The sequence below is a fragment of the Gastrolobium bilobum genome, unplaced genomic scaffold (assembly GCF_033153095.1).
Source record: "Gastrolobium bilobum isolate Gb01-03AN ecotype WA unplaced genomic scaffold, APGP_CSIRO_Gbil_v1 utg57355, whole genome shotgun sequence".
Lineage (NCBI taxonomy): Eukaryota > Viridiplantae > Streptophyta > Magnoliopsida > Fabales > Fabaceae > Gastrolobium > Gastrolobium bilobum.
The window spans coordinates 11,485-30,443 of NW_026895927.1; the positions used below are offsets into that span (position 1 = coordinate 11,485).

General features: G+C 31.2%; 4 protein-coding genes across 4 annotated transcripts; 2 read left to right on the forward strand and 2 right to left on the reverse strand.

Annotated features, from left to right (window-relative positions):
- Nucleotides 1–2,081: 2,081 nt before the first annotated feature.
- LOC133296837 (B3 domain-containing protein At2g33720-like) lies at nt 2,082–2,474 on the forward strand. The gene has a single exon (XM_061495893.1). The coding sequence runs from the start codon at nt 2,082–2,084 to the stop codon at nt 2,472–2,474; it is 393 nt and encodes a 130-aa protein (XP_061351877.1).
- Nucleotides 2,475–8,606: 6,132 nt separating this feature from the next.
- Nucleotides 8,607–9,077, forward strand: LOC133296838 (B3 domain-containing protein At2g33720-like). The gene has a single exon (XM_061495894.1). It carries the CDS (start codon nt 8,607–8,609, stop codon nt 9,075–9,077), a length of 471 nt encoding a protein of 156 aa, XP_061351878.1.
- Nucleotides 9,078–11,301: 2,224 nt separating this feature from the next.
- LOC133296839 (uncharacterized) lies at nt 11,302–11,768 on the reverse strand. The gene is made up of 2 exons (XM_061495895.1): nt 11,578–11,768; nt 11,302–11,470 (listed from the first exon to the last, which is right to left on the reverse strand). Exons 1-2 carry the CDS (start codon nt 11,766–11,768, stop codon nt 11,302–11,304), a joined length of 360 nt encoding a protein of 119 aa, XP_061351879.1.
- Nucleotides 11,769–13,695: 1,927 nt separating this feature from the next.
- LOC133296834 (transcription initiation factor TFIID subunit 6-like) lies at nt 13,696–18,706 on the reverse strand. The gene is made up of 12 exons (XM_061495890.1): nt 18,581–18,706; nt 18,135–18,221; nt 17,625–17,726; nt 17,419–17,527; nt 17,036–17,130; nt 16,817–16,954; nt 16,619–16,714; nt 16,370–16,494; nt 15,572–15,704; nt 15,031–15,156; nt 14,640–14,751; nt 13,696–14,294 (listed from the first exon to the last, which is right to left on the reverse strand). The coding sequence occupies exons 1-12, from the start codon at nt 18,704–18,706 to the stop codon at nt 13,924–13,926; spliced, it is 1,620 nt and encodes a 539-aa protein (XP_061351874.1). The 3' UTR covers nt 13,696–13,923.
- Between the last annotated feature and the right edge of the window lie 253 nt (nt 18,707–18,959).

Below are 18,959 nucleotides of genomic sequence, written 5' to 3' on the forward strand. Positions count from 1 at the left end.
ATTTTAAAACTCTGAAATCCATACGAGTCTCTAATTATGCACTTATCATTTTACAGAACCCAAAATCATAGCAAAAATATTGAATTTACTTAACCCAATTCAAGGGTGATTACTATCTAATGAAGATCTTCTGCGTGTTGGGATAGCTTCTTCACTTCCTTCGTCATGTGAAAAACTAATTTATTGTACCCTTTTAGCATGCTTAAAAGAATGCGGCAGTTAAACTAATAATATGGATTTCAACATTAAAATAAGCATATGAAGTCATTACCTCTAGTGTAAAAGCGGTACCAAACAAAGCATCAACTCTGGACGAAAAATAGTCAAGTATAAGAAATTCTTTAAAAATATATAATCAAATCAATGCTAGTGTATGAATGAAAGAAAAATAAAATAAAATAATAAACCACCAATATTTATACATCTTAGTGCCTGAGCTAATATCTGGCTGCAACTCAGGGGGACAATAAAAAATAAGAAGACAATGAGTCTAGATTTCATGCAAATTTACAACTTCAGCAATCATTGCAGTCGATGAAAAGATTAATACATTGCTCGTATGTCTTAAAGGATAAAAGGAGCTAAAGGTTGCAAGATAGAATACTAAAAGCTCAAGCCCTTTGTTATTATTACTAATATTGAGGTGGAGGATTGGACTTTGATAAGGTAAGCAAATGCTTCCTCCAAATAAAGCTCCAATAGTGACCAAACTTACTAGGAGCAGAAAATTTATACACATATAAGTGAAGTGGTAATTTGATCTCATTTGGAATCTTTATGACATGAATTATAACCCTTGATGTATAAAAAGAAAAACTAATTGAACATGTGACAGCTCCAAATATAAATAATCTTTCAGATCCTTTTTCCTCTCATCTCTTGATTACCTATCTACCGGTCAAATGAATTATAATCCTTCTCTCTCTCTTCACTCAGTATATCTTTCTCCCTTCCCTAGTTATTGCATTAATATCAAATTTAAAATTATCTGTCTATAGTATACTTATGAGACGAGCTGAACAAATTAAACAGTTTTTTCTTATAAAAGGAAATAAGTTGAACAAATAAATATTATCTCAGACAGTCAATAAAATAATTTCCGTCACTTGCAATTTTAACACCAGAATACAAACAGTTGCATTGCAGCCGACGATTAACTACAGAAAAACACAATAGCAAGATTGAATAGAGCTGTGGACCATTAACTAAAACAAGTCACATTATCTGAGAAAGGAACAATGACAGATTCAAAGTGCCGTCATATTGTTTAGATAAGAAGAAATAGATGCAAAAGAGCTTCCTTTATGAATAGAAATATTGGCATGCATCTCATGTATTGTGATTTAATATAAAAAATAAATCAAGATTTGATGTGTGATTTAAATTTAAAAAATAACAATTATTATTAATAAGGAAAACAAAATAAATATTTAAATTTTGATTTAAACTCAAAAATTAATTTGAAAAATCTGTATTAATAAAGAAAATAATTAAATAAATATTCTTAATCTCTAAGGAAGAAGGATTACCTGATTTAAATTTAAATTATGATTGTGAGAAATAAAATATATCACATGAGATGTCATTTCGTAGATCTCGAAAAATTATGTGGAATCAAAAAAAGAATTACCTAATTTGGATACCCGAGTTAAAAGTTATGGCCTTCAGAAGTTTTATGATTAAATGATTTTATTTTTTTGGAAAAAAATAAATGACACGTGTCGACACCTGATAAGTGACGCCTAAATTAGGCGTGATTGCCTCTTGAGTAACGCCCAAATTGGACGTCATATTGTGCAATAAATGTGTAATTATTTTCAAAACTGTAATAAATACATAATTAATTTATTAAAAAATCTTAAATTAATTTCTTTTCCTAAGAGTTTGTTATCCCGAAAATCAAGATGCCCTTGGTTATTTAGTCCTACAAAAATTCCCACACATAAAAGTAAAATAATTGTTCGAACAAATTCAAACATAAGTGAAGTGGCAGCTTCTATATATATTGACCGGTAACAGAAAAACATTCGTAGCTTTCAAGAAACCAAAACCCAATTCACCAAAACCAAAACCTGTCAGCAATGGCAGACGCTGATGATGTCTCTGTTTCTTTATCCAAGAAGAGAAAGATTTATGAAGAAACTGATGTTGCTGCTGCAAGAAAGAAGGTGTGTGTAGAGAGAAGGTGGGGTTACTCTTTGGATTTGATGCTTTATGATGACCCTTGGAAGATCAAGAAAGTCCTCAATGGCAGTGATCTTGGCAACATGAGCAGGCTCTTGCTCCCTAAAGATTTTGCTGAGAATTTGGTGGTGCCGGTGTTGGATGGAGACGTTGAAAGAGGTGTTCAAGTTGAAATTTGGGATGTAGACACTGCCTCCATTCATTCTTTAATTTTCAAAAAATGGGTTTCTTCAAGAAGTTATATTTTCATTGGAATTGGGTTAAAGATTTTGTATCAAGAAGAGGCTTAAAGAAAGGGAATGAGATTGGCTTTCATTGGGATCCATACAAAAATCGCTTTAATTTTTCTGTTCTTGATGCCTTTTAGGATTGATAACAATATTAAGATTCATGTGTAGAAAAAGATGTAGTGATAATTTTCTCTTATTCTGAAGCAGAAAATAGCAAGCAGAATTTATGGTTTAAAAATCGCTTTGATTTCGTTTGTTAAATTTGAATTTTTTGTATTGATAGCACCAATAGCAAGCAGAATTTATTTGAGTTTTTTTTCATCCTTATAGGTACTATAATTCCAGAACCATCTGTTGCAATTTTCTTCAGGGGAGGTTGTTGTTGCTGCATTAGATTGTCTGCGCTGGCTTTGCGTTTACCTTCATTAATTGGAAAGAAAAGATACATTATAACTATCAGAACTTAAAATTAAATGTCACATGGTAAGAGTAAGTTGGGAACCATTTTAGTTATCTAAAGCAAAACTCCTGCTGCTATTAAAATACTAAAGGCATGTTTGGTCCATAGTATAAGATAAGGTCTGATAGTATAAGACCTGATAGTATAAGGCCTGATTGTATAAGACCTAATTGAATTTTAATACTATCCAGCGTTTGGCACGGTATTGTATAAAATAATATATTGTATAAGATAATATCATCTAATATTTGGTAATGCACTGTATAATACTATATATGATAAAAATAAATATTTTTAATAAAAATATCCTTTAATAAAAAATTTATATAATTATTCAAAAAATGTCATATGATATTATTAATTTTTATAAAAATTTATTGATCAGTGTGTCCAAAATATAAATTTTTTATAAAAATATAAATTTCAATATTTTAAAAAATAAAAAAATTGAAAAATTAATTTTTATTTTAATAGATTAATATTAAAATAATATATTAATTTTTGAGAATTACATTGGTTAACGATGTTAATACATCAATCTCTTATCAGGCCTTATCCCTCTCCTTTAGGCCGGATTAAGTTATACATCGTTTTGATGTATTAAGGGATTATGCTGTATAAGCTTATACTATACGATGGTGACACCAAACAACTGAAAATGTCATAACGTATAGTATAAGCTTATACTATCATGCCTTATACGTCACACCAAACAGGCCTGATACCAGTCTTGATCCAAGAGCTGCTATCCCCTTAATGGCACCATAGTGTTGAGTTAGAGCTTTTGTAGGGTCCAAGAAAGAATGAAGAAATGTCTTTGTCACCCGGGGCTGAAGATTGTGATATGTATGCCGATATCTGTAAATTTCCAGAGACTAGGAACATAAGAGTTCAAAATATATAAATGATACAAATATTCTCAAAATTTCTTATTATTGTATACTATTAATTTTACTATATTTAGTATAGCCCATCAGTTCAATGACAAAAGGTGTAAGAAAACATTCATGCTTCTTAAACCACTAAAAGGGATATGCATTCTTAAATTAGCTAGGAAAAGCCAACTTAAAATTAAATGTCAAAGCTACTAGAATTGGTTTGAATAGTTTGTATTAGGTTCCATTGTATCCAAAAATAAATAAATGTTGTAAGTGTAAGTTGGGATTCCACTTAAAGTGTACTATTGGTCAGGGGCTTGGATAGTTTTCTATGGGATATGTTATGCAATCAATGCAGTTAGACCATGAAGTCATCTATATATAGTGTTCCATTAGAATATAGCAAAACTAACAGCCTCAACAGCCAGCAATTAGCATTTAGAATTATACAGTGAAACCATACTTTATAGAAGCAATCTAAGTCTAATCACATTGTACAAATATGCACCAAATGCCCATATAGAAAAGTCATAAGGGCTAGTATTAAGTTAGCAACATAATTAAATGAGCCCTGCCGTAGCAATAAGATTGGCACTGAAGTTTCTAAGCTTCCTGTGATTATCAGATAGTCTGTTTCCTATCCATTTTGCAACAAGAAGTAATGATAGGTGGCATTCAATCCCCATAGGTTTCTGCAGCAGCTGAGAAATTAGATATAACCCACCGATTTGTGTGTAAAAATTGGATACAAATGTGTCATCGTATCGTATTGTGGTTTAAGAAGAGACCCTTATTACTATTTGCTGAGCTAATGCAATTATGATACTTGGCAATATTTATTAGTGGATACAAAGTGAAAAACAGTAATAAATGGAATTAAAGGAGATGCTTTTGATGAGCAAATTGAGTCGTGAAGGTGAATCCACTCAATCTTTGATAACCTTAAGAGTTCATACATAAGAACTCCAGTCAAATGTTGGTAGTTACAGCTTACAGTGACTGGATGCAAGTTCACCCTCATTTCACTCAGTAGTTATACGAACACAAGTGAAAGTAAAAAGATAAAAATAAAAAACAGAAATCGCATGAACAATGACTCAAATTAATGATAGAAGAATGTTAAATATAGCCCCTGCTCTTCAAACACTCCACTGACTCTTTGATAATTTGTTCAGCAGGAGTGAACTCTAGTCCTAAATCAATTAGTTTCTTGGATGCATCCTTTTCTCTTAACAACTCAGTTTGGTTATCTTTTGACACCCTGTAAGCAAACGATAAAAATAATAATTAATACTGATACTTTGATAAATCGAAATTTTGTAATTGCATAAGGATGTAAATCAAATATTTTTTATTTTCACACTGTGTATTAATTTATCAGAAAAAGTACTAGTTGTTCAATTGCTACATGTAATTGTTTAGAATACACACCTGACCACATTATATTCAGGGCATAAGTCAGCAACCAGTTCTACAAAATCAACATAGCGATGATTCGGTTATTGTTATTTGTAATTTTATGTACGCAACCAGTTCTACATAAAATTCAAGACATATTTCTTAGTACGCAGTGATTCTGTTATTTGATTAACTTTCTTATGGGAGCAATTCTGATTGCAATTCAAATTTGCAAACCATAACATTTAACAAATTTTAACCATATATTCAGATTGCTCTTACAATCCAACAAATTCAAATTGCACAAACCAATAAGAATAAAAGAAAATATCAATACACCCTTTCTACAAAAGGAATCCTATTATTGCTAACCATGCTAAATGGCATCAAGAACAGAAAAATCAGAGCGATTATTGTATGGATCCCAATAAAAGTCTATCTCATCCCCTTTCTTTAAGCCTCTTCTTGATACAAAATCTTTAACCCAATTCCCAATGAAAACATTGTTTCTTGAAGAAACCCATTTCTTGAAAACTAAAGAATGAATAGAGGCAGTGTCCACATCCTAAATCTCAACTTGAACACCTTTTTCATCATCACCATCCAACACCGGCACCACCAAATTCTCAGCCAAATCTTTAGAGAGCAAGAGCCTGCTCATGTTGGCAAGATCATTGTAATTGAGGACTTTCTTGATCTTCCAGGGATAATCACAAAACATCAAATCGGTTGAGTAACCCCCACTTCTCTCTCCACAAACCTTCTTTCTTGCAGCAACAGAGGTTTTTTCAAAAATCTTCCTCTTCTTGGTTAAAGAAACAGAGACATCTTCATTGGTTGTGTTGCAATGACACTTACCAAGTGACAAATGGGTACACATCATTGTATTACAAGGACACCTAGCAAGTGATAAATGAGTACAGAGATCAACGTAGTTGTCGTATGCCATTGTTTACAATAACACAATTGGAGTTTGGTTTCTTGAAAGCTTTAAGGTTTTTCTGTTAGTTGTGAGTGAACTACATGACGAAGGTCCAATATATATAGAAGCTAGCTGTAATGTCCCACATCGGTTGGAGAGGGGAACGAAGCATGCCTTATAAGGGTGTGGATACCTCTTCTAGTGTGAGGCCTTTTGTGGGGTGTCCCAAGAAACAAAACCGTGAGCTCGACGGTGCTTGTGCGCGGGGCAAAGCGGACAATATCATGCTACAGGGTTTGGGGCTGTTACATTTATGGTATCAGCGCCTGGCCCTGGACCGGTGTGTACAGCGGGGACGCTGTATTCCCAGTGGGGGAGGATGTAATGTCCCACATCGGTTGGAGAGGGGAACGAAGCATGCCTTATAAGGGTGTGGATACCTCTTCTAGTGTGAGGTCTTTTGTGGGGTGTCCCAAGAAACAAAACCGTGAGCTCGACGGTGCTTGTGCGCGAGGCAAAGCGGACAATATCATGCAACAGGGTTTGGGGCTGTTACACTTGCTGGACCAGCTAGTTATGTAACGTTCTTATTCTGTTTTATACCTTTTCTTTTTTTTGTTTTTATTTTATCTGTTTAAGTATAATTCATATCTTAAATAATTTTTATTTAAAATATAGGAAAATACAAAATTAAATTATACGAGTTGAGCACTTGTATATTGTGAAAGTATCAAAACAAAAAAAATTCTTGATTGATTATAAAAATATCGATTCACATTGATTTTTAATTATTAAACTAAGAGAAACAGTACACAACTTTCGATTTTTTTCTTCTCTACACTGGTAATATTAGCATTTTCTAGATTAATTGTTACAAATTATTAATAAATTTAAATTGTTAGCATTTGCTAATAATAATAATAATTCACATGTAAAATTGAAAATTTAAAGAAATAAAAAGAAAAAGAAATTAAAGGGGTGTGTTGAATTAAGGGCTTTTGCTATTTCTTTTTATTAAAAAAGTAATGGATTCGGTCTTGTTATTTTCAAAATATATTTAAACTATTCATAACTTTTCTATGGTTAAATCAACGCAAAAAAATTTCTAATTTGTTCCTCCCTTTATAGTCCATTAATTTATCGCAAGGTACAGCAAATAATAAAAATGATTATTTGAAAAAGAATATATGAAATAATATACAACTTGCACAAATAATAAGGAATATAATAAAGGGAGCCATGTAACAATATAAAAACTACAATTATTCAATAAGACTTAAAAATTTTCAAATGCTAAATTGAACTCAAATCAGTTTATATAAGGCATAAAGTTTAATCAAAGATATAATTATTCGGGATAAGATATTATGTTTATTTTTTTCATAGCTACTCATCTCTAACAGCATTGGATAAGAATTTTCAGAGGAGGGAGAAAAAAATGAAAGTTACTTGAGATTCTGCTCTAATAGTGTGGGAGATGAGTATGTAAAGTAGGCATGAAAAAAATAAATAGAATATCTTATCTCTAACCACACAATAAGCATAGTCATTGTTGATCCGATTTATCACGTGAATTATCTTAAACTTGTGATTTTTTATGCTAACACACACAATTTTTTTTTTTTTGTGTACGTGTTATTGATTATGTTTATGAACGATTGTAGGAGATTTTTTTGTCAAAACAACGCAACTAAAAATAATGGATCCGGATCCTCTGATGTGAAAAATCACATGACATGGTAAAATGGGAAATCATAACCATACAAAGGTGAATCAATGGTAATAAAAGAGGAGAGAGAGAAAATAGAAAAATAGGTAGTTACAAAATCATAACCATTGATTTAACTTTATATGGTTGTGATCTTCTCACATGACCATGTCATGTTTTTTCTCACATCAGAGGATCCATTTCCAAAAATAATAGGTGTTTAATCTTAGGACACCATGACTTATTTTCAACACCTGTCTTTAATTTTTTTTTAAATTCCTTTTAATTCTTTAAATTTTCAAAAAAAAATAATTTTACTTGTGAATTGTAAGTATTCTTCCATTTCCAATATTATTATTATTATTAGCTAATGTTAACAATTTAAATTTATTTATATGTAACCAGAATAAATATTTAAATGAGGCGGCATAATAACTGTTTAGGGAAAAAAAAGTGAAAGTTGCTTACAATTTTTCATAGTTTAATAATTAAATATCAACGTAAATTAATATTTTTATAATCAGTCAATATTTTTTTATGTTTTGATATCTTCACAAAACTACAAATGCTCAAGTCCTCAATTTAAATTTTTATTTTTCCTTTATTTTGAATAAGAATTATCTAAAATAAGAATTATATCTATATAGATAGAAAATAAAATAAAAAAATATTAAAATTATAAAGCAGAATAAACATTTAAAGTGAAGTGGCAGCTTCTATATATATTGATCGGTAAGAGAAAAACAACCGAAAAACATTCGTAGCTTTCAAGAAACCAAAACCCAATTCACAAAACCCAATTCACCAAAACCAAAACCTCTCAGTAATGGCATACAACGCTGATGATGTCTCTGTTTCTTTAACCAAGAAGAGGAAGATTTCTGAAGAAACTCATGTTGCTGCAAAAAAGAAGGTGTGTGTAGAGAGAAGTTGGGGTTACTCTTTGGATTTGATGCTTTATGATGACCCTTGGAAGATCAAGAAAGTCCTCAATGGCAGTGATCTTGGCAACATGAGGAGGCTCTTGCTCCCTAAAGATTTTGCTGAGAATTTGGTGGTGCCGGTGTTGGATGGAGACGTTGAAAGAGGTGTTCAAGTTGAGATTTGGGATGTAAACACTACCTCTATTCATTCTTTAATTTTCAAGAAATGGGTTTCTTCAAGAAGCTATGTTTTCATTGGAAATTGGGTTAAAGATTTTGTATCAAGAAGAGGCTTAAAGAAAGGGGATGAGATTGGCCTTCATTGGGATCCATACAAAAATCGCTTTAATTTTTCTGTTCTTTATGCCTTTTAGGATTGATAACAGGATTGGCCTTCATCAAGAAGAGAGTTTTGAATATAAATCAATCAGTTCCTTGGATGCATCATTTGCTCTTAACAACTCAGTTTGGTTATCTTTTGACACCCTGTAAGAAAACGATAAAAATAATAATTAATATTGATACTTTGATAAATCGAAATTTTGTAATTGCACAAGGATGTAAATCAAATATTTTTTATTTTCACACTATGCATTAATTTATCAGAAAAAGTACTATTTGTTCAATTGCTACATGTAATTGCGTAGAATACACACCTAACCACATTATATTCGGCAAAAAAATTAAAATAATATTTTTTAATTAAATAATTACGCATTTATTGCAGTTTTGAGAAATATTACGCATCTATTGCACACTGTGACGCCTTTCTTGAGCGTCACATGTGACGCCCCATTGAGGCGTCTTACCCTAAGGGGAAGACGCCTAAATGGGGCGTCTCTCATGAGGTGTTGACATGTGTCACTTTTTTTCCAAAAAAAAAATTAATTTAATTATAAAATTTCTAAATGCCATAACTTTTGACTCGAGTATCCAAATCAGGTAATTCTTTTTTTGATTTCACATAACTTTTCGAGATCTACTCAATGACATGTCATTTGATATATTTTATTTCTCACCAACATAATTTAAATTTAAATCAGGTAATCCTTCTTCCTTAGATATTTAGAATATTTATTTAATTATTTCCTTTATTAATACAGACTTTTCAAATTGATTTTTGAGATTAAATCACAAATCAAATCTTTATTTTGTTATCCTTATTACTAATAATTGTTACTTTTAATTTAAATCACAAACCAAATTTTTTTATAATAAAAATAAGAAATTTATTTTTTAATTTAAATCACACATCAAATCTTGATTTATTTTTTGTATTAAATCACAAACGCAGGACTCAGAGGCTTCTGAGTTTAAAAATGTGATATGTGTCAACACCTGTCAAAACCTAACACATCACCAATCACGTCTAAATTGGGTTTCAATCAAGAGGCAATCACGCCTAATTTAAGTAATTTTATTTTTGAAAAACATTCATAAGCCATCATTAATTTCAGACCACGAATAATAACCCAGAAGCTTATAGCATTAATCATTAATTTTAAAAATAATATTCTTCTTCCTTAGAATTTTAGAATATTTATTTAATTATTTCCTTTATTTCTACATATTTTTCAAATTGATTTTTTAGTTTAAATCACAAATCAAATCTTTATTTTGTTTTCTTTATTAATAATAATTTTTATTTTTATTTTGAATTTAAATCACAAACCAAATTTTTGTTATAATAAAAAAATTATTATAAAAAAATTTAAATCACAAATCAAAATTTTATTTATTTTTTTATATTAAATCACAAATCCAGAACTCAGAGGCTTCTGGGTTTAACCGCTCTTATAATACCATTCTTGCAAATTAAAATTGTATTTGTGATAAATAAAATATGTCAAATGAGATTTCATTGCGTAGATCTCAAAAAGTTATGTGGAATCAAATAAAGAATTACCTGATTTGGATACTCGAGTCAAAAGTTATGACCTTTAGAAGTTTTATGATTAAATTAATTTTTTTTTTTTTGGAAAAAAAAGTGACACGTGTCAACACATCATGAGAGACGTCCCATTTGGGCGTCTTCCCCTTAGGGTGAGACGCCTCAATGGGGCGTCACAGTGAGCAATAGATCCGTAATTTTTTTCAAAACTACAATAAATGCGTAATTATTTAATTAAAAAATATTATTTTAATATTTTTGCCCATTATATTCAAGGCATAAGTCAGCAACCAGTTCTACAAAATCAACATAGCGACCATTCTATTATTGCTATTTGTAATTTTATGTACGCAACCAGTTCTACATAAAATTCAAGACATATTTCTTAGTTGGCACTGGTTCTGTTATTTGATTAATTTTCTTATGGGAGCAATTCTAATTGCAATTCAAATTTGCAAACCATAACATTTAACAAATTTAAACCATATATTCAGATTACTCTTACAATCAAAAAAATTCAAATTGCACAAATCAATAAGAACAAGAGAAAATATTAGTACACCCTCCCTACAAAAGGAATCTTATTATTGCTATCAATGCTAAATGGCATCAAGAACATAAAAATCAAAGCGATTATTGTATGGATCTCAATGAAGGCATATCTCATCCCCTTTCTTTAAGCCTCTTCTTGATACAAAATCTTTAACTCAATTCCCAATGAAAACATAGCTTCTTGAAGAAACCCATTTCTTAAAAACTAAAGAATGAATGGAGGCAGTGTCCACATCCCAAATCTCAACTTGAACACCTTTTTCAACATCACCATCCAACACCGGCACCACCAAATTCTCAGCCAAATCTTTAGGGAGCAAGAGCCTGCTCATGTTGTCAAGATCACTGCAATTGAGGACTTTCTTGATCTTTCAGGGATCATCACAAAACATCAAATCGGTTGAGTAACCCCAACTTCTCTCTCCACAAACCTTCTTTCTTGCAGCGCGACAGAGGTTTCTTCAGAAATCTTCCTCTTCTTGGTTAAAGAAACAGAGACATCTTCATTGGTTGTGTTGCAATGACACTTACCAAGTGACAAATGGGAACACACCATTGTATTACAAAGACACCTAGCAAGTGATAAATGAGTACAGAGATCAACGTTGTTGTCGTATGCCATTGTTGACAATAACACAGTTGGAGTTTGTTTGGTTTCTTGAAAGCTTTAAGATTTTTCTGTTACTTGTGTTGTGAGTGAACCACATGACGAAGGTCCAATATATATAGAAGCTGAACCAGCTGGTTATGTAACGTTCTTATTTTGTTTTATACCTTTTCTTTTTTTCATTTTTATTTTATCTATTTAAGTATAATTCATATCTTAAATACTTTTTATTTAAAATATAGGAAAATACAAAATTAAATTATACTAGTTGAGCACTTGTATATTGTGAAAGTATCAAAACATAAAAAAATTATTGATTGAATACAAAAATGTCGATTCACATTGATTTTTAATTATTAAACTAAGAAAAAAAGTAGACAACTTTCAATTTTTTTCTTCTAAACACTGGTAATATTAGCATTTTATAGATTAATTGTTATAAATTTTTAATAAATTTAAATTGTTAGCATTTGTTAATAATAATTCACAAGTAAAATTGAAAATTTAAAGAAATAAAAAGAAAAAGAAATTAAAGGGGTATGTTGAAGTAAGGGCTTTTCTATTTCTTTTTATTAAAAAAATTATGGATTCGGTCTTGTTATTTTCAAAATATATTTAAAATATTCAACGCAAAAAGATTACCAAAAAAAAAAATCAACGCAAAAAAATTTGTAATTTGTTCCTCCCTTTATAGTCCATTAATTATCGCAAGGTACAGAAAATAATAAAAATGATTATTTAAAAAAAAAAATATGAAAAAAATATATATATGAAATATATACAACTTGCACAAATAATAAGGAATATAACAAAGGGAACCACGTAACATAATATAAAAACTACAATTATTCAATAAGACTTAAAAAAATTTCAAATGCTAAATTGAACTCAAATCAGTTTATATAAGGCATAATGTTTAATGCGTTCATGTGGATTATTCTAAGATATAATCATACGAAATAAGATATTATGTTTATTTTTTCTTATATTTACTCATCTCCAATACCATTGGATAAGAATCTAGAGAAGGGAAAAAAATGAAAATTAATTAAGATATTGATCTAACAGGGAGATGAGTAAGTAAAGTAAGCATGAAAAAAAAAATAGATAGAATATCTTATCCCTAACTATACAATAGGCTCCTAGTTACATAATACTTTCACTTACATTAATTTTAGACTCCGTTTAGAAAAAATTAATAACAAACTTAACTTCTCATTTATAAATAAGTCACGGTATATTAAGATTAAGGGCAATGTTTTTCTCTCATGCTATTAGAGAGGAGGAAATCTCTTACACACTTAAATTTATGGTGGAGCCCACACATAAAAAATAAAGAAAACAAAAAAAATTATTGCACGCAAAACAAACTTTCACTAACATGAGAAGAGAGCTCTCTTACAAGATAAGAATTCTTTTTCCCTAAGATTAAACACCTAATATTGTTAGTTGCATTGTTTTGAAAAAAGTTTCCTCCATAGTTCTTCATAAACGTAATTCATAACACAAAGATAAATTTGTGTGTTGGCATAAGAAATCATAATATTAGCATAACTTATGTGATACAGGCAATCAACAATTACCAAATCATTCAAAGAGTATTTTTGCTCTTTTCAAGTGTTTTCATATGATATATTCAATCAACATTTTTAAAATCATTCAAATAATTGTGCTTTTCAAATACTTTTAGAAATTTAAACAGTTTACAAAACCATCATATTCTTCTTTTAGCTATTCCTCAATGCTAGATGTTTTATAAAACATATGCTCAGCTTATTTTTATTTATATCTTATTAAATAAATAAATATTTAAATACACAACAATGCAACTTTTATTCATATAGAAATTGTATCTTTAAAGTTAAATTAAATCAGAAAGAATAATAATACAATTTGAAAGAAAAGCTTGAATTTGGTAATAATCCATGTTATTTGATTGTCGAGTGCACTAATACCAATATAGTCAAAAGATATTACAATCTATGCAATCTATGCAAAATAAATAATCTAAGACAAAAAGTCAATAGCTTAGACAGATTTTCCCTGAGTGATTAAATCCAGGTTTCTATTCTAACCTATGAAAAATACTTCAGCAAAAGTAACACAAGATGCATAAAAAATTTACATGCACTCCAAAATGCAAAACAAATACCAGTAGTGTAACTCAATGTTACAAAAATATACATGCTTCAGGTTTTGGAATAAATGATAACACACTTTCACCAAATAATTCAATCACTGATGACAACAAATGTCCTGCATCCATGTCATCCTTCCAAGCTTGGGCAAGAATGGTAGATGCCTTCCATTGTTGACCTCCAACCTCTCTCCCTGGCATGTTATCGTTGTTTAATTGACGACTCATTGATGACATGCCAACATTCGAAACCCCCGTCATAGTGGAGAATCCACCTGTTGACCCTTGCATTTCAACAGACATTGAATTCATTGGTACCACAATTCCAGAACCATCTATTGCAATTTTCTTCATGGGAGGTTGTTGCTGCTGCATTAGATTGTCTGCGCTGGCCTTGCGTTTACCTTCATTAATTGGAAAGAAAAGATAGAGTATAACTATCAGAACCTAAAATTAAATGTCACATGGTAAGTGTAAGTTGGGAACCATTTTAGTTATCTAAAGCAAAAGTTGGGAATCACATTCAGAAACTCATGCTTTCAATGCAACTTCCATGAATATTTATAACCTTTTTAGTTGTGTTTCTTGTTAGGATTAAAAATTAATTTCAAGAGAAAGCAAGCCAAATCATACAGCAGTCATCCTAAGGCATGCATATAAAAATTAATCAAATACACCCCATTCAGGAGCGGGCATCTATTCTTTTATACACATCAATTAATTCTCAATGTAGCAAAATAAAGTCATACTTGGCATTGCAATCATGGCTTTTCCCTTGCCTCTCGAAGTAGCACGAGTTGGAGGAGAGAACAAACTGCTGAATATTTTGACCTTTTCATGCATGCATTGGCCTACTGCACACTGAAAGGTTTATGACATCAGTAATTAGCTAAAGGTATGTGCAGGGGAAACGAATAAGTTTATGCATAATCAAAACTGGGTATTCTATATAATTGAAGAATTTAATATGAACGCACAGTCAATGTTTTGTACCTATCTTATATAATGATCTCTTGTAATCAAAATGACTTGTTGCCGCACGCATTAAATGTGGCAATACATAATTGGATTACAATGTAAAATTCTTCAACACTGGCAATACATCAAAATTAAACTCGGAATTTAAACATTAAAACTCACCAGCAAGGCCCCATAAACTTGCCATGCCTCATGCCTCTTTATTTCATTCTTTTGCTTCTCAAGTTGCATTTCTGGCTCAAGAAGATGCAAATAGGGCTCGAGATTTGGAAGTATAAGCAAGCGAACCTACACAAAGTGAAGGAGCATTATGCATTGGTTGATATCAATACAACTAGGGATTCTAAATCACAAAGCATAAAAATCACCCATGAACCCCCACAGAAAGAAAACAAGTCAAGTCTGCAATAAGAAATATGCATGGACAACATATGCAAAAATTTGACATAGTGACACCATATCCAAAAAACCGGAAGAGTAATTTTTCGTTGTTGTACACAGAAACTAATCAGATGGTAAAAAGATTTGATACTTGTATTGAAAACAATCATATCTAATCTTAAAAGGAAAATTAATGCAGTCTTCATTGAGTTGTAATCCGCAAGAGACCATCAGACAATTAATATGAAACCAATTTCACAACCACAAGCCATCTTCTAACAATCTACTCTGCTGATATTAAAATACTAAGGTCAGAAGATACCAGTCTTGATCCAAGAGCTGCTATCCCCTTAATGGCACCATAGTGTTGAGTTAGAGCTTTTGTAGGGTCCAAGAAAGAATGAAGAAATGTCTTTGTCACCCGGGGCTGAAGATTGTGATATATATGCCCATATCTGTAAATTTCCAGAGACTAGGAACATAAGAACTCAAAATATATAAATGATACAGATATTCTCAAAATTTCTTATTCTTGTATACTTTTAATTTTACTATATTTAATATAGCCCATCAGTTCAATGACAAAAGGTGTAAGAAAACATTCATGCTTCTTAAACCAAGGGATATGCATTCTTAAATTAGCTAGGAAAAGTCACTAAAAGTGGGCAAGTGGTGAGGGGCTTAGATAATTCGTATGGGGTTATGGGTTCCAATCTCGTAGCCATCATTATAAACAAAATAAGAAAAAGAAAAAAAAAATAATGAAAAAAAAAATAGCCAGGAAAATTTTGGTGTGCATATCAAGTAGCCGTTCCTATTATCTACAGTTCTACAGGATATGTAAACAATCCATGCAGTAAAACCATAAAGTCATATATATATAGTGTTCCATAAGAATATAGCACAACTAACAGCCTCAACAGCCAGCAATTAACATTCACAATTATACAGTGGAACCCCACTTTACAGAAGCAATCTAAGTCTAATCACATGGTAGAAATATGCACCAAATGCCCATACAGAGAAATCATAAGGGCTAGTATTAAGTTAACATCATAATTAAATGTGCTCTGCCTTAGTAATTTATACTCTTATCATTTAATTGAAAGATGGTTCACACCTTTTGCATACTGAAGCAACAAGATTGGCACTGAAGTTCCTAAGCTCCCAGTGATTATCAGATAGTTTGTTTCCTATCCTTTTTGCAACAACGCAAGTAATGATAGGTGGCATCAATTGATGTAACTGGCGGAATTCAACAAATGAGTGAACAAGCTCACAACCTCAAGAGAGTCGTCATAGATGACAACAATCATCTAAAGTTGATAAATTATAGATGTAAAGACATTTACAAAAGCATCATACGTACATAAAGTTCTATGTGAATGTGAGAATTTTGCAAAAGGCTCCGGACAAGGCGCATCAAGGCAAATAAAACAGTTAAATTATTCAAATTTCGTGACACCTGATGACATGGGAAAAGGATAAAAATGAGTTGTTAAAGTCTATTTCACACAATGTATAAGAAGTTTAACCAAAAACATCGCCGATATAAACTTGTCGCTACCTCATGAGCAACAAAGCATGTGAAATAAGGAACCAAGGGATGGAGTCCAGAGTCCGTTGCCAAGCTAACCAACGCTCTTCTAAAAGGAATAGAGCTTGGCTTATTTAGAGTCAACTCAGTTATTTTTTCATAGTAAAGCTGTAGAAGAAACAAAGTTAATTAATGTTGATCATAAAATATGAAACTTCTAAAAAAAGTACAAACCACAAATGGATATACCTGAAGCTCCCTTGTTATTACATGTTTAACAGGTAATTTAATATCAACCGAAATCCCATCATCCTTATATTCACATTTTCTTAACTCAGAGGGTACTGCAAGTAACATGGTGCAAGCAAAAGAATCAATGTAAGGAAAATCAATTTTTTTATCATGCATCTCATAGTAACTGGAAAGAAAAAGGAGTAAAATCATGCAGATAAACAAAATAAAAAATACAGACTAGAAGATCATTTGTAGTTATAATCTTTAATACTATAAAGGTAGGCTTGATAGGCACAAAATGACCTCAGTATTATATGAACTATGCAATGAGGTTGGAAGAAAAACAGTGTACTAAGAAGGTGAGTTCAGTTTAGTTGAACTGAAATCTAGAAGAATACCTTCAATTGGAGCATTTTCAGGAATTGCAGGTTGCACACCTTCAATAGCTAGCCAATGACTGTTAACCGATGTATCAAGGGGTACTTTTGGTAAAGGTGCTTCAATCAGCTATTTGAATAAGGGAAAATGTGAGAAAATCATATAAGGAAGCAATTCAACTACTTATATCAGAATAGTAGTCTTAATATCCCTAGAAGTTTCTTACATCTTTAATATCCACATCTTTGTCATCAATGTAGAACAAATCCTTGTGTCCAACAGCTCTTTTGAACCGCAGAGGATCATTAGAGGTGAAACCATATATCGGCTGATACATAAATACAAACATAAGCAAAATTAAAGCAAACAGAATAAAATAAAATAAAAAACAAGCTGGGTGCAGACTGGATTTGACACCCAACATTTTAAGGTGAGGAGAAACAAAATTCAAGCGAAGCAGAAGTGTTCACCAACTTTAGAATTTCAAAGCAATATCTAGATGTGAAAAGGGCAACTCTCATGCTTATACTGCTAGAACACACCATCTTCCCAATGACATATAAGCACCTCTTCATAGGTGCACTGTTGAAGCTTAACCATTCCCACGTGAGTATTAAAAAAGAAAATTGTTTACATGATAGAAAAATGGATGCTCCCTTGAAAAACCAACTCATCAAATTCACACAAGTCTTAAAATTACAACACGCAACCGAATTCCAAAAGTAAAATGAGTTACCTCTAAATTTCTTAATGCAAGTGCACTATCCACATCATCTGCAGTAAGAGAAGTTCTCCTTGAGTGGCGCATGCATTTTATGGACTCCTGTCCAATTCAAAATAAACAACATCAAATCCTATAAACCTATATAACCCTTCCAACACGCTCATCCATTCCAACCATCCTCATTGTTAAATTCATGAAATATTTCACCTCACTTGTATACCACCCATTAATGAAATTTTAATTTTTTTTCAAATAAAAAGAATTTATTGTAAGAATGAAAGTGGGATTCATCATTAAACCGAATTGGGCATTGAATTTTTATTCTTTTTTAAAAAAGGAGCACCAGATATGAACCGGGTCATTGCATGGAAACAGAAAATATCATAAAGGGGGTATTAAATTGCACATAAAAAAAAGTTCAAAATTGCGGAAAAGGGTCTAAGAAGGTTTATGCGTACCTGCATGATTTCGCGAATTCGATACTCGAGATCGGGAGCGAGAGCAAGAGCAACATCGGAATTCAAATTGGTGATGCCAATGCTCTGTGCAATGACTTCAATTGTTTCCTTCGGCACCAAACTCATATCGATTTCAATTGACTTCAAAACTGTTCATCAATCAACAAAACCCTCTCAGGTAATATGGAGGAGTGTGGGGGTGATGGTTAGAATTTGAACTAGGATACAAATATTCGATTATTATTACCCTAACAAAGATTTTTTTTTTTTTAACAACAACCTAACAAAGATTTAAACAATGAAATTTGGGTGAACTTTTTACCTTTATCTCTTTTCTATAACATAAAGGCGAGAATATAAAAAGTTATTAAATATAATT